This window comes from Rhinopithecus roxellana, chromosome 4 (assembly GCF_007565055.1).
Source record: "Rhinopithecus roxellana isolate Shanxi Qingling chromosome 4, ASM756505v1, whole genome shotgun sequence".
Taxonomy (NCBI): domain Eukaryota; kingdom Metazoa; phylum Chordata; class Mammalia; order Primates; family Cercopithecidae; genus Rhinopithecus; species Rhinopithecus roxellana.
This window is the reverse complement of record NC_044552.1, coordinates 51,268,954-51,283,782: the sequence shown is the minus strand read 5'-3', so window position 1 is coordinate 51,283,782 and position 14,829 is coordinate 51,268,954. Positions and strand designations below refer to the sequence as shown.

The following is a 14,829-nucleotide window of genomic DNA, read 5'->3' as shown; positions in this document are numbered from 1 at the left end:
GTGGCACTGAGGGAAGTGAGGGAAGGTTCATGCCTGGGACCCCACAGAGCCTTAAGGAGCAGAGTGAGGATGAACCAGGAGCACACACACTGTAAGGGACAACAGGGTGGCCTGAGGGCAGAGGATAGGTCTGCTTGCTCTTCAATATTTCCTTATCTCCTAGAAGACAGGAATCCACAGCAGACAGAATCGTCATTTTGAAAATGCAGGAGAAATAACGCTTTTATCAGAAATAAAATGACTGTCCAAGAAAAGAAGAAAATGTCTTTATGCCATTACCCAGAATGGTAACTCTTCTCCTGTGCATAGCTGAAAATGTCAGGAGCGCATTTCTACATTGATATTTTAATAGATTGTATGACAAATGTTACAGGATAATTCTTGGTAAAAATCAAACAAACCATATAACCTACATTTCCCATTTTTACTAAATTTTTAATTTCAAGAAAGAGACAGGTTAACAGGAGATTAGAAATCTGAATTCATATCAGATCCTAATGAAAAGGTTTAAATTTTAACTAAGTTGGCAAATAGGAGTTTTTATTACTTAATTAGCATGTAATTGGAAAGGGTTCATTAGCTTAACAAGAAGCACAGTCAACACTTAAGTAAAGCACTTCATTGTTGCAAACTTTAGAATATTGGTTTTGCATGTTCTTGGCCTCCATGACTGGTTTATTAAAACCTGAAAATCTTTCTGGCTTCTTCTAAAGCTTTTGCATCTGGGGGAGGTTTCCTTGGGCTGCCAGGCTGTAGAAACTTCTTCACTGTGGGCATGTTGCTGATTCTGGTTTTCAGGGCCTGTAATTCACAAAGCACAGCCTCAGAGCGAAGCCAAGGCCTGCCATCACCATTTATACCACCCAGGGAATCTGACCCCTCCTGCCAAAGACCAAGCGAGTCCCCTCCATCAGCACCAGCATGGAGGCAGAAACAGACACCCAGTGAGAAATGCAGATAAGAGGAAGGACATTTAGCTCACTTTATTTTCCCCAAAGATGTCTTAAACTTTTAATCAGTTCAGTCATCCCTATCTTTCTCCTTACATATTAATCCTATAGATTAGTGACTCTTGTATAAGACAAGAAAAAATAATGTGCCCATGAGATATCAACACAGATCAGTCTCTAAGCAGAAATGAAAATACGGAGAAATGAGTTAGAAAGTAAAATGTTATAGAAAATATTAAAGTCAAACCATGGGACCACCTTTTCTCAGTGAGAGATACAGGGTTGGGGGCAGTGTGGTTGGTGAGCTGTGCACGGAGGAACACAATTATCTGACAGCTCCTGCTGGCTACCCTGGCCAGAGCCTAAGGAAGGAACCAGATGGAAAGGGCCCTGCTCAGACCAACTCAGCGTGGGAACACAAGGACAGTCCTGGGATAAAGGGCACCACAGAAAACTCAGGAACAGACCACAGAGGAATGGGGGAGGGAGGAAGATGCTGGGCCCTGGGTCCTTTCCATGATAAAAGGTGAAATACTTTTCATCGGGTAGCATGAACCACGAATTTCCTTTCCATAACAAGAGTCTTTCATGCCTCAGAATTGGAATCTGGAAGCTCTATTTGGAGACCTGGGGGTAGTGAAGGCCTGAAAAAGGCTGGGGTCAGAACATGGCCAGTCCAAGGACCCAGATACTAGACCCCAAGATGGGACATGTGGAGCTGCCTCTCTGAGGGCTGTGAAATGGGTCACCTTCAGCAGAGGGAAGCTGGAGATAAGGCTGGAGTCAAGCTCTTCCACATAGTAGAGAAGTTCCACCAGGCTAATGTCAGCCCGGCTCAGCTTGTTGCCAACAAGGTAATCTTGTCCGTGGCTCTGTAACACCTGGAGAATTTGAGGCATCAGATCAGTAACACATGCCCACCCAGGCTGGGACCCCTGCTTCTCCCTGAGTCTTTCCAGCCTGACATTCCCACCTGTGTGGCCTAACTGGATGGTGTGAAGGTCCAGGCCTTTGTTTATGTTCCCTGATTGAGTGAGGGAGCAAGAATGTGGCTCTAGCTCTCTCCTCGGTTGGAGCCTAGGCTCCATTTTCTCTTCTCATTCCACATCACTGTGGCATCCACACCACCCACCCTGCTTGCATTTTCCACATGGGCCAGGGGTTTAGCACCTGCTGCTGCATGTTCTGTCTGCCCCAGGCCCTACAGTGTGTAGCCTTGACATTCAGGATGTGGCTCTACACTCTGCTCTCTTCCTCTCCAATCTGTCTTGGGCAACGACTCCACCTTCATGACAGCACTCTTCCTCCAGGAGTAGACTATTTCAGAGTCTTCATTTCTCCATATGTTCCATAGACTCAACAGCAACCTCTATGTGATGCAGAGCCTTCCACAGCCCACGTTCTACTTACAAACAAAATTTTGTTGAATAGAGAATTCTATACTGGAGTCTAGTAAATTGAAATTTGCTGGAAAATTATAACTTGGAGATAAGTGGTATCATTGTTCCTCTAAGTCAATTTTCATAAAATGCCTTGAGAGTCAGAGCGCTGCATTGGTGTTCAGGAAGTCTCACTGAAAGTGAAGGTCAGTGTCCCAGGAATGCCCAGCCACTATTTTTCTACTGGCCTCTAAACTCAGTGCCCCAAACTGCTGAACAGCTTCACCTACTTTTTCGAAGGCAGGGAAATAGCGATTTTTTGTTTTCTCTTTGATCAAGGCAATCTTGGCATCTTTTTCCTCAAGTCGACATAAGGGCAGATGAAGGATCATTTCATTCAAATCTGCCATACCTTCTGTATACATATCAATTCTGAAAGACAAAAACAGCCAAAGCATCAAATGCCTCTTGCCTTAGATTTTGTAGGTTTATAAAAACCTAAAAGAATAGAGGGTCAGATGGTGGCAAAGTAATTCATCTCCAGTGGGTGCCTTTTATATTCTAGTCAGTATGCTCTGATTTTTGCATGTATATTGACATTTCCTTCTTTCTTTCTTTTTTTTTTTTTTTTTTTTTTTTGTTTTGAGATGGAGTTTCCCTTGTTCTCCAAGCCAGGGTGAAGTTACACAATCTTGGCTCACTGCAACCTTCGCCTCCAGGGTTCAAGGGATTCTCCTGCCTCAGCCTCCTGAGTAGCTAAGATTACAGATGCCTTCCAATACGCTCAGATAATTTTTGTATTTTTAGTAGAGATAGGGTTTCGCCATGTTGGCCAGGCTGGTCACGAACTCCTGACCTCACGTGATCCACCCGCCTCGGCCTCCCAAAGTGCTAGGATTACAGGCGTGAGCCACCATTCCTGGCCGCCATTTATTTCTTAAAACAACTTATCGAGGTAGATATATCTCTAAAATCTTTGCTATGCACATGACCAAATACAGGTACAAAGAGCATCGGTGACCTGTCTACAGTCACAGTCATGAGAGAAATTGGTGGAATCACTGCCGGTACCCACTGATGCTGTGCCAGGATTGATCATCTTTATTATGGTTTGTTCTGTGCATAAATTTAGTGTGAGTCAAATGGCCAAAGACCTGCCTCCTGAGTAATCCCAAAAGAGTCCCTGGCATAGCCAACTCTGTCATGTTCCTCATCCTGTCTCATCATTTTACATCTCCCAGGCCCACTTCTATGCCCAATATTAGCAGTTTTTCCCATAACTCCCATGAAACATAATTCTACAGCCCTCCCCATGTGCTGTTGCCTGACTCTAGCCACACGTGCATTACTTGAGACCCCACCTAAAAGATCCCCTTCATTGGTGAAATTCTTTACACAGTTACAACCAGGACATATTTTAGGAGACTTTTTTTCTTTTGTGTTTAACTGGGTTTTCCACAGTACCTTTTAAAACAACAGTTTTATTGATGTGGAGTTACATATTATAGTTGTCACCCATTAAATTATACTATTCAGTCACTTTTAGTACATTTACAGAATTCTGCAAACACTATCACACTCTAATTCTAGAATATTTTTATCACCCTGATAAGGACATGTGTACCCACTGAGTATTATTTTTCTCCAAACCCCAAACCCTTTAGCTTCAGGCAACCACTAGTCTACTTGCTGCCCGAATATTCTAGACATTTCATACACACAGTCCTACAATATGTGGCCTTCTGTGTCTAATTTCTTTCATGTAACGTGTCTTTAAGGCTCAACTTTCTTGTAGCATGCATCAGTACTTCATTTCTTTTCATGACTAAATATTGTTCCATTGCATGGCTAAGGCACACTTTGTTCCTCCATTTATTGGTTGTTAGACATTTGGGTTGTTTCTACTTTTTGAATACCATGAAAATTGCTGTTATTTGCACTGTATGTTTATGTACAAGATTTGGTGTGGAAGTATTTTGATTCTTTTGGTATATACCTAGTAGAGGAGTTGCTGGGTCATTGGTAACTTTACATTAAACTTTTTGAAGTTTCACATAGGATGTTATTTAGAATCAGGCAGCCCTATCGCAACAGTGAGAAGACCCCATGGCTTTGCTGGTATTTTATAAATCTAGCTGCTTCAGCCTTGAATCAATGTGTCAGGGTAACCCCAGAGTTCTGGGTGCCAGCCTCTACTAGCCCTGCTCAAGTTTACCAGTCCATATAATTGGCTGGTAACTTGGGTTCCTGATCATCATTCTTGGAATTACTGGGACCTGATATTCAGCTTCTTTGCAATCTTCCCTCCCCAGGCCCTCATCTACAGACTCTCAAACATTCTATGCCTGTGCTAAGCTGTTGGCTGGAGTCCAGCCTCTGAAGGCCTGACCACCTGGAATCATGATTCCCCATTCTCCTCAGTTCATAGGGTTTATGAGTGTTTGGAAACCTTTGTCAGGGTGCTGGATCCATGGTCTGCATCCTCTTCTAGAATCACCCTCGCCTGAACCCTCCCCATGTTCACTGTTCCCTCATCTCCACGGGACTCTGCAATACTGGACCTCAGTATGTACGCCCCAGGCCCAGCCTGCTGCTAGTCATGATGCCCTGCCACGGTCCCACCCACTCAAGGAAGGACCTAAATCACTCTGTGTTCTCTGCGGATGGAAGAACAGAAAATATACTGTACAGGGCTCTCTCCTTTATGTCTTTCCCATAGAAGTTGTATTTGCTGGCAATGTAGTTGAGAATGGCTCTGGTCTGCACCAGCTTCATCCCGTCAATCTCAACCATTGGTACTTGCTGGAACATCAAACTCCCATCTTTAGAAAGAAGGAAAAAAAAAGGAGCGTGAAATTTCTATGAATCCCACTATTTCAGAAATAAAAGATGATAGTTGAAATGACTGAGGTTATAAAATGAAAAAGAAATTATTGCCTATTAACCTCCAAAATGAAATAGTATTTTGATTTTAGCTGCCTGTAGTTCTTTTTCTGATCTGATTCCTTTTACCTTTTAGCCTGTTATTTCATCTATGCTTTTATTCCCCATCCAGGTACATAGTAGGTCCCTTGTATTTTTCTTGCATTGATTTATCTTCATGATATTTTAGGAAAAAGTTGAGACAGGTTACAATGGGAGTGCCAGGAAGATGTCATTTAAAATGAGAACTTCCCAGGGTAAGTCTCACAATATCCATGTCCTTTAAAGTAGGTTCTGAAACACGATTTTATGTAGAGGTCCCTTTCTGTGCTCTTCCAAGCCTACAATATTACTACAATATGACCTCGTCACATGACCCATGAAGGAAAACAACTCAAGGTAATGGCCAGATCTATTTCTATTCTTTCCGTCTTATTAATGTTCTTGTGTGTCCTTGGATGGGGAAGTCTGTGTGGGATCCTGAGCTGATGACCACAGCTCATTCACGGTGCCCCAAGCATGAAAACAAGGAAAGGGCATTCTCAGGGCACTGGGGATGGTTCCTCTAGCAAATACTCTGAGAGTCTGGCCTTTTAGCCTGGAGAGAGTTGCCAGATCTTGTCAGAGAGCCACATCCCTTCCACTTTAACCACTTTCTCCCTCTCCACCACCAGGCATCGCCTGGTGTTAAAATCTTCAACTATGGCCAGGCGCGGTGGCTCACGCCTGTAATCCCAGCACTTTGGGAGGCCGAGGCAGGCAGATCACGAGATCAGGAGATAGAGACCATCCTGGCTAACAAGGTGGAATCCCGTCTCTACTTAAAAAAAAAAAAAAAAAAAAAAAAAAAAAAACTAGCCTGGCATGGTGTCGGGCCCCCGTAGTCCCAGTTACTTGGGAGGCTGAGGCAGGAGAATGGCATGAACCCGGGAGGCGGAGCTTGCAGTGAGCGGAGATCGCGCCACTGCACTTCAGCCTGGGCGACAGAGCGAGTCTCCGTCTCATAAAAAAAAAAAAAAAAAAAAAAAAAATCTTCAACTGTACCTTCTCTACTAGATACCAGATACCCTCATCAGAGGCACTTAGAGACTTGATCTTACCATTTCTTAACTTTTCCAAATCTTCTGCAGTTTCTATAAATTTCTCTTCAAACTGGAAGCAGAAACAGTAAATGGGTTCTTGTTAGTTTGTTCCGTAGCATTATAGACTTGTGACCTTGAATGGCCCCCATCTGGTACATAATTTGGAGAACATAAGATTTCTGAGTTTGGCAGGGGACACAGAAGAAGTTCGTCATGGCTGCTTGGAAATTTAGATTAGATCCCTCAAGAAACAAGCATGGGTCAGACCAATTAACTGCTCAGTCTTCTTTTTCATTTATTTATTTATTTTGAGACCAAGTCTTACTTTGTCGCCCAGGCTTGAGTACAGTGGTGTGATCACAGCTCATTGCAGCCTTGATCTACCAGGCCCAAGTGACCCTCCCACCTCAGCCACGTGAGTAGCTGGGACGATATTTATGCACCATCACATCCAGCTAATTTTTTATTTCTATTTTGTAGTGCTGGGGTCTCACTATGTGGTCTAGACTCATCTTGAACTCCTGGGTTCAAGCAATCCTCCCCCATCGGCCTCCCAAAGTGCTGGGATTAAAGGTGTGACCCACTGCTCCTGGCCTGCTCCGTCTTTTAGTTCACTTCCCCTCCCCACAGTCTCACAAATGTCCATGATTAGGGAGGGAATGTCACTGGAGAAAAGGCACTGAGCTGCAGAACTGATGTCTGGGTGACAGTGAAACAGGGTATTCATTTGTACAAAGAAAACAACCTGGAATGACAGTGTTTGGATTTCTTATGTGCTTGTTTCCTTATCTGATTGAGAAAGGGTGAGGCTAAAGTTTCAAGGCCTCGTGAAGCAATGGAGAAAGCGCCGTCCCAAGGTTCAGGTCCCCATGGCGCTGTGAAGCTGAAGGGGTGCACTAGAATTTCCCTTCACAGGACGCCACTTCACCTGAAACCCTCCTTTTCTGCTGACACCCGAGGGACAAGATCTTCTGAGTTTTTCCATTACTTTCCCTGGAGGAAAACCCTCAGGCAGTTACTGAGGGACTCTTGTCTGGACTGGGAAGTGTTTTTCTCAGTGACACCTCTAGAGGACAGCGCTAAGCGGAGTCCCACAGACACCTTCCAGCATTTCCTGCTCAAACACTGGAAGGATGGCCTGGTAGCACTGGGGAATGCTTGGGTGTTCTAGAAGCCCCCACCCCTGATTTTAATCACCTGTTTACTTATCTGAGTCCTCGTAGACATGTATGTAGTTTGCCTCAGGGCAGGAATTGTGTCTGCCTTGTTCACTGTCAATCCTCAAGACAGAACCTGGCACTTAGTAGGTGCACAACAAAATAGCTGCTGACTGAATATACTCAGTCTTTAACAGGCAGTTTGTTACAATCCACTCCCTCCCTGCCTTCATTGTGATTTATAGTTTATGTTTAATGGCACTTAGTTTCTTATGTACTTACCATTTTATTGTGTAAATTTCTCATATGTATATAAAATACACATAAAGTACAACAGTCCTCTTTGTTTCAATCATCTAGCTGCAATAATCCCCAACCCAAGCCAGTCTTTCATTTGTATGCCCAACTTCTCTCCTCCTCTAGTCATAATATGAAACAAATCTGAGGCATCATATTATCTCATCCTAAAGACTTTAGTGTGTATCTCTGAAACATAACAGAAACATCATACCTAACATCACAAAATCACACTAATAATTTAACAAAAATCCTTTAATATTATCTAATATTCAATCAATATTCAGGTTCCTGATTGTTATGTGTTGTAAGTTATATTTTATAGTTTGTTCAAACCCTAATGCAAATAAGTTCCACTCATTGTGATTAGTTGATGATTCTTTTCAAAATATATTTTCATTGTTCATGTCTTCTTTTTCATGTGCTCTTTGATGGACAGATTTTTAAAATTTCATTTGGTAAAATCTGTCCATTTTTAAAAAAATAACTGGGAATGTTTTTATTGGAGGCCAAAATATTCACAGGTCATCTAGTATGGAAGTCTCTTGGCTTACTAAAATATTTTGATACAATCAATTAGGTCCAACTTAAGATGACCTAACTCAGAACATACCTCCACTCCAGCTGCAGCCAAGAGCCACCGGATGGGCTCCATTCTGCCCCGTGCATTGAAGTAGTGAAGCTTGGGCTTCCCCGCCATGGTAACAGTCTCTTGGTTTCTCTAAAATGAATGAATGAACGCATGGATGGTTGAATGAATGAGTCTAGAGAAGCAAAATGCATGCTAGTATATATGTGGTGGAACAACAGGAGTGTCTTCCTTCTTCTTAGCAGGATTGTTTTCACCTGTGAATTCTGTTTGCACTAGACAGGTCCAACACCAATGTGACTTCACAGGGTCCCTCTGAGATTCTGAGGCTTTCCTGTGTAAGACCTTTGTTTTCATTTATTTATTTTTATGTTGGTAATTATTTCAGGCACTACTAACTTGCATTATGTTCCAACCTGTTTGGTGACTTCATGTGCCTTATAAAAACTGTATGTTCTATTGATATATCTAGCTCTCCCCTCAAAACTTCCCAAATTATAGAGATAGAAGGGATCTAGCTAGCTCTTCCTCCAGGTTTGTGCAGTTTGCCAACTAGCTAGTTAGTGTCAAAGTCTGGATTAGAACCTAGGTCTTCTGACATTCAGACCAGTTTCTTCCTGTTTGCCTTATTATTGAATATTTACAGCCTGCAGAAGTTACCATTTTTGTGTCCCCCACCCCTCAAACTGTGAGCTCCTGGGCAGCAGAGAAGTTGTCATCGTCTTTAAGCACAGTGTAACGCATTGCTCAAAGTTCAGTCCGTGCTTCATAGGATATAACATGGCTCGATATCTCAAGAGCAATCCTTTTTTATTTTTTTTTTCCATTTGCCTCATAGGGGTCGCTGTTTTAGAATACAGTGTATAGAGTAATTAAAAAACAAACCAGGGCTGGGCATGGTGGCCCAAACTTATAATCCCAGCACTTCGGAAGGCTGAGGAAGGAAGATTGCTTGAGCTCAGGAGTTCAGGACTGGCTTGGGCAATTAAATAAAGTCTCTATTTAAAACAAAAAAATTAGCCAGGATTGGTGTTCCACACCTGTAGTCCCAGATACTCAGGAGGCTGAGGCAGGAAGATCACTTGAGGCCAAGATGTTAAGGCTGCAGTGAACCATGGTCACATCACTGCACTCCAGCCTGGGTGACAGAATGAGACTGTCTCAAAACTAACAAACAAAAACTGTGGGGGGAAAAAAAAAAAAAAAAAAAACAAGCTAGAATTATGGCAATAAAACAACCAATCCTGATTATGAAACCCACCAATCTGCTGTTTATAAAGAATGATCAAAGCAACCAAACTCTCCCACATAGCAGAAACATCATGACTACACAAAAAATTACTATAAAACATTGAGTAAGTGCTTTGGCAGGGTAGCGCAGGGTAATATTTAATTTGGCAGATAGGAAGAACTTGCACATAGAAGGACTTTGCACGTTCTGTTGGACAGGGAATATAACAGCTTAAGAGGGGGTTATTACTGTTCTTAGATCCACTTGCCTACTACCCTAAAAGTCCTATATATTTAGATTCACTTGCAATTTTGAGACTTTAAACCCTGTTTGCCCTTTGGTCCCGGATATGTTGAAGAAGAAGGAGGAGGATGAGGAGGAAGAAGAGGCGGGAGAGGAAAAAGAGGGGGAGGAAGGAAAAAGAGGGCAAAGAGAACAAATAGAAGGAGGGAAGAAGGAGGAGAAGAAGAAGGAAAAACAGCATGCTACTTGGTGCTCAGTCACAAAATCACTTGTATGAGCAATAAACTAATCTGTGTAAAATCAATGATGGAAGTGTAAATTTAGATCCTGACTGGCAAGCATTGATGATTGGTTTCCCATTTGGAAGTACCAGTCCTAGAGGAATACAACCATCCAGATGTATTTTCTTTTCACTGATCAAGTGGTGCTCCCAAATGTGTGACCCTGCCAACTTTAAATCTAGTATAATTGCGTGTTGACTCCTGTATGAATCACATGAATACATGTTTTTAAGAAACAGCTTTACCATAAGCAAGCTGCAGCATGTGGCCTGTCACTGATGTGGTTGTATCTTCAGATTGCCCACAATGATACCACTCTCACTTTTCTCATATCATCAAATTCTTTGCCCTTGTTTTCTAATCGTTGAATATTATTTTTCTTTACCGACATGTCCTTCAGGAACTAACAAACAATGCTTAAGTTGTCTCCTAAGCACACACAAAAGCAGCAAGGACATAAAGTACTCACATAAACTAACAAATTTAAAATTGTTTTTCCTTAGTGAAGTAGACATGAGAACATTTATGAAGATTTTTAAGGTCAATACTAACCTGATTAAAGTCCAGCTGGTCTCCGCTCAGCTTCTCAAGGCCACCTCCTGATGTACATGTTAGGCGGTTTAAATACTATGACAACTGCCTTCTGAAGAGGGTGGAGTCTAGTTGGGAGCGGCCACTCCCACACCCTTTAGTCTCCAGAGTTCCAAGCTCTGCTGGGAAGAAAATGACAGCAATTAATTTCAAGGCTATCCATAAAAGCACAAAAAGATTTCAGATCTATTTGGCTGCCTCAGAAGGTCACTGGGGACCAGTATCCTGTAAACACTGCTTAAGGAGGATCTGGTTAAATAGGCTGCAGTTTTATGACAGATGAGAAAACATTGTGGAGAGAGGAGGAAAGTGTCATAAGAGGGTGATGCCAGGAAAGAGGATAGGGAGATTTGGTAGAGCATGGGGAGATTGCCTTCTAAATTTGTTTAAAAAGACTAAATTACAAATAATGTCACAAAGTTTTATAGGCCCAAAGAATCTGGCTGAGTTGTCCTTGCCCTGGGCAGAAAAAAGACCTCAGCTGCTTTCCCTGAGGTCATTTGCAGATTTTTCTCTATGATGTACAAGCTAGCCTTTATCGCTAGCCCAAGGCTCTGCATGCCGTTTCTTCTGTTTGGTGCACTCTTTTCTCCCCTGCTCCCAGGCATCCTGTGCTTCCTCTGTCACGTCACTCTTTCTACACTCCCTGAGCGTCATGTCTGCTTTCCCCCTGTTGACTGTGAGCTCCTTGAGGCAGGGCCTCAAGTCCTGGTTGTTAGCCAAGTCCCCATGGCTAACCACAGTGCCTGGCATATAAAAAGGGCTTAATACATGTATATGTAATTTCTATTTTTCTAAAGGATATTGTCTGACATACATGAATCTAGAAAGAACACTACAAAGCCTTGATGTACCCATCACCTTGCTTCAACAATTATTGACAATATTTGAAGCAAATATCAGACTTAGTTTTTTTCCTCAATAATCTAATGTGTATCTTTCAGACTTTTGCGGGGGGGGGGGGGGGTGGAATTATTTATGTAACAGAAAAATTGCAAAACTAGTACAAGTTTCCCAAATACCCCTCACCCAGCATCCTCGAATGTTACCATCTCATGTAACTATAGTACAATGATGGAAACCAGGAATTTAACATTGATACACTATTGACTAAACTCCAGGCCTTACTTGAATTTCACCAGTTTTTCAATCGGTATCTTTTTTCTAGCCCAGGATCCCACCCAGGACCCCAGCACCACATTTCATTGTCACATCTCCTTAGTTACCTCCAATCTATGGCAGTTCCTCAGTCTTTTCTTGTCTTTCATGATGGCGGCACTTTTGAAGAGTAATGGTCAATTATTTTGTGGAACGTACCTCAATTTGGGTCTATCTGATGTTTTCTCATGACTTGATTGATGACACACAGTTTTTGCAAAATGTCACAGCAGTTGTTCCAGTCTCAGCTTATCATTTCCACACATAATTTCATATCCAAGACATAGTATGTCTTATTCATTGTGATCTTAACCTTAATCCCTTGATTAAAGTAGTGTCTGCCAGGTTCATCAACTGTAATATTACTATTTATCCCTTTGGAATTCATAAATATCTTGTGGAAGATACTTTGTGACTATAAAAATATTCAGTTTCAAAATAAGCTTCTACTCACTAACTTGAGCATCCATTATGGATCTTGCATGCAGCCAATATTACTATGATGTGTGTCTGATAGTGACTTTCTATTTCCCTTTTTCCATCTACATTTAATAATAGGAATTCTTCTGTAAAGAAAAGTTATCTCTTCTCCTTTATTTATCCTTCCATTCATTCAATTATTTTCTTAGTACAGATTTATAGATATTTTATTCTAAAGGTTATAATCTAATACCATCAATATCTATTTTATTGCTCAAATAAAGCTTTAGCCTGTAGGAGCTCCTTCAGATTGGCTTCTGTGTCTTTTATGACAAACCTCCTCTCTTATTGTGAGTATTTCCAGATACTTTCTGTGCCAAAGATGTTCCAGGCTTATCTTGTATTGTCTGTGCCCCAGCCTTGAAGTCAGCCAAAGATCCTTGTTTCCTTTTACTGGGGAAGGTATTTCAAAACTAGGATCTCGGAACTATGTGTACTCATTGCTTCTGGGTTTTCAATGCTTCTAGGCTCTCCCCAGTGGGAGAGATATGTATGTATATTAACCCACACATACATATACTTCTGTATGTATTTATATATCTACCTGTATAAATATGATTAAAAAATGAGTTCATACTGATACCTACTGTTTCAATTCAATAGATTCATTTAGTCATCTCCTTTCCTTATTTCTAACTTCTCTGACAAGTGAGAAACCTGGCTGTGATTATCTAAAATATACAATATTTGCATATTCGTTTAATCCTAGTACACATAAAATAGCTGCAGAATTGCCAATGCATACCTCTGTGAAAAACAGATCTACTAACAAGAATACAGTATTTTTCTTTCTTTCTGTATTTTTTTTTTTTTTTTGGTCTTGAGCCTTACAATATCCAGTCAAAATGCTGTTTTCTATGGTTATTTAGGTCAGTTCTTTCCCCCTCCCACCTCCTTCAGTTTGGTTATCTATTCATTTGAAATGCTGTTAGGTTGTTAGTGTTTGTATATTACACTTTGGGGTTTCCTTACATCCTGGTTGGTTTCAATTAATTACTTAGTTTTCTGGTATGCAGAACTTTACCATGATTCCAAGAGCCAGAGTTAAACAAAAAAGTGTCTTTGGAGACACTGTCCCTCTCTGTCCCTAATTCCCCATTCCTAGTCCCTCTTTTTCCCACCCTTTTCTCACTCATCCCCCTGTAGATAACCAATCTCACTAATTTCTAACTTTCCCCTTTTGTTTTTCTTTTGCTCAAGTACATATTTTCTTATAACCCCTTCTTTCTTACATAAAGGGCAGCATACTATAATACTCTTTCGCACCTTGTTTTGTGTGGTTGTTGCCTCCCCCTACACACACACACACACACACACACACACACTTAATGATAAATTCTGGAAATCACCTCCATCTAAGTTCATAGATGTCTTCATTTATTTTTCTACAGTTGCAAAATACTCCACCATATGAATGCATCATAGTTTATGCAAGCACTTTTTATTTATTTATTCATTTTTTTGAGACGGAGTCTTGCTCTATAGCCCAGGCTGGAGTCCAGTGGCATGATCTCTGCTGTCCGCAACCTCCGCCTCCCAGGTTCAGGCAATTCTTCTGCCTCAGTATTCCAAGTAGCTGGGACTACAGGTGCACACCACCATGTCTGGCTAATTTTTGTATTTTTATTAGAGATAGGGTTTCGCCATATTGGCCAGGCTGGTCTCGAACTCCTGACCTCATGATCCGCCCACCTCAGCCTCCCAAAGTGCTGGGATTACAGGTGTGAGCCACCGTGCCTGGCCTGCAAGCATTCTTATATGTGTGGACATTTAGGTTGTTTCTGATGTTTTGGAATTACAAACAATGCTGCAATGAAGAACACTGTGCATATGCATTTTAGTATTGCTGGAGGTATGCTTTAGTATGTTTCTTTAAAATGTAAGTGCTTTTTTCTAGACATCATAATTTTATTCTACTATAACACTGAAAGTTTATGTTTTTTAATTTTGTCAAATAACTGCATGCAAATTTCCTCAATTGTCTCATAAAAATTTCTTTGCCATTGGTTTATTTTTGTCAGGACCCATGCAAGGTCCATACATAGCATTTGAGGGACACACGTCAGTATGTTTTGTAGAAATGGGTGAGATGCAGAGTAGGGCAGAGGGTGTGGGGATTTGTGAGGTCTCAAAGCCCAGCCTTATATCCTCAGTTCCTCTAAATATGTGTGGAGCTGTGCCGCTGTTATTGTTCTTTGGTGGTGCAGGAATGGGGACCCAGCAGGCCATGCCACACACCATGAGGTCACAGGACAATTGTGCAGACACAATGTCCCTCAGGTGTTAGTAGAGGCTCACCAGGACTCTGTAGAGGGCATATAGGAGAGGCCAAAGCTCCCAGGAAGCAATGAGATAGGAGTTAGATGTGGCCAGTGGGACGGAGCTTGCCAGGCTAGGCTAGCAAATGCACCCAGGCAGGGAGAAAGGAGGCCCTGCTGTTCTCAAGGGGCTCATTGAGCTGGAGATGAG

At 41.8% G+C, this 14,829-nt stretch overlaps 1 protein-coding gene across 1 annotated transcript; it reads right to left on the bottom strand.

Annotated features, from left to right (window-relative positions):
- Window positions 1–405: 405 nt before the first annotated feature.
- On the bottom strand, window positions 406–10,731 carry LOC104662944 (glutathione S-transferase A3). Its single transcript, XM_010364084.2, has 7 exons — window positions 10,684–10,731; window positions 8,401–8,508; window positions 6,352–6,403; window positions 5,019–5,151; window positions 2,620–2,761; window positions 1,700–1,831; window positions 406–801 (listed from the first exon to the last, which is right to left on the bottom strand). Exons 2-7 carry the CDS (start codon window positions 8,485–8,487, stop codon window positions 679–681), a joined length of 669 nt encoding a protein of 222 aa, XP_010362386.1. The 5' UTR covers window positions 8,488–8,508; window positions 10,684–10,731; the 3' UTR covers window positions 406–678.
- Window positions 10,732–14,829: the final 4,098 nt, after the last annotated feature.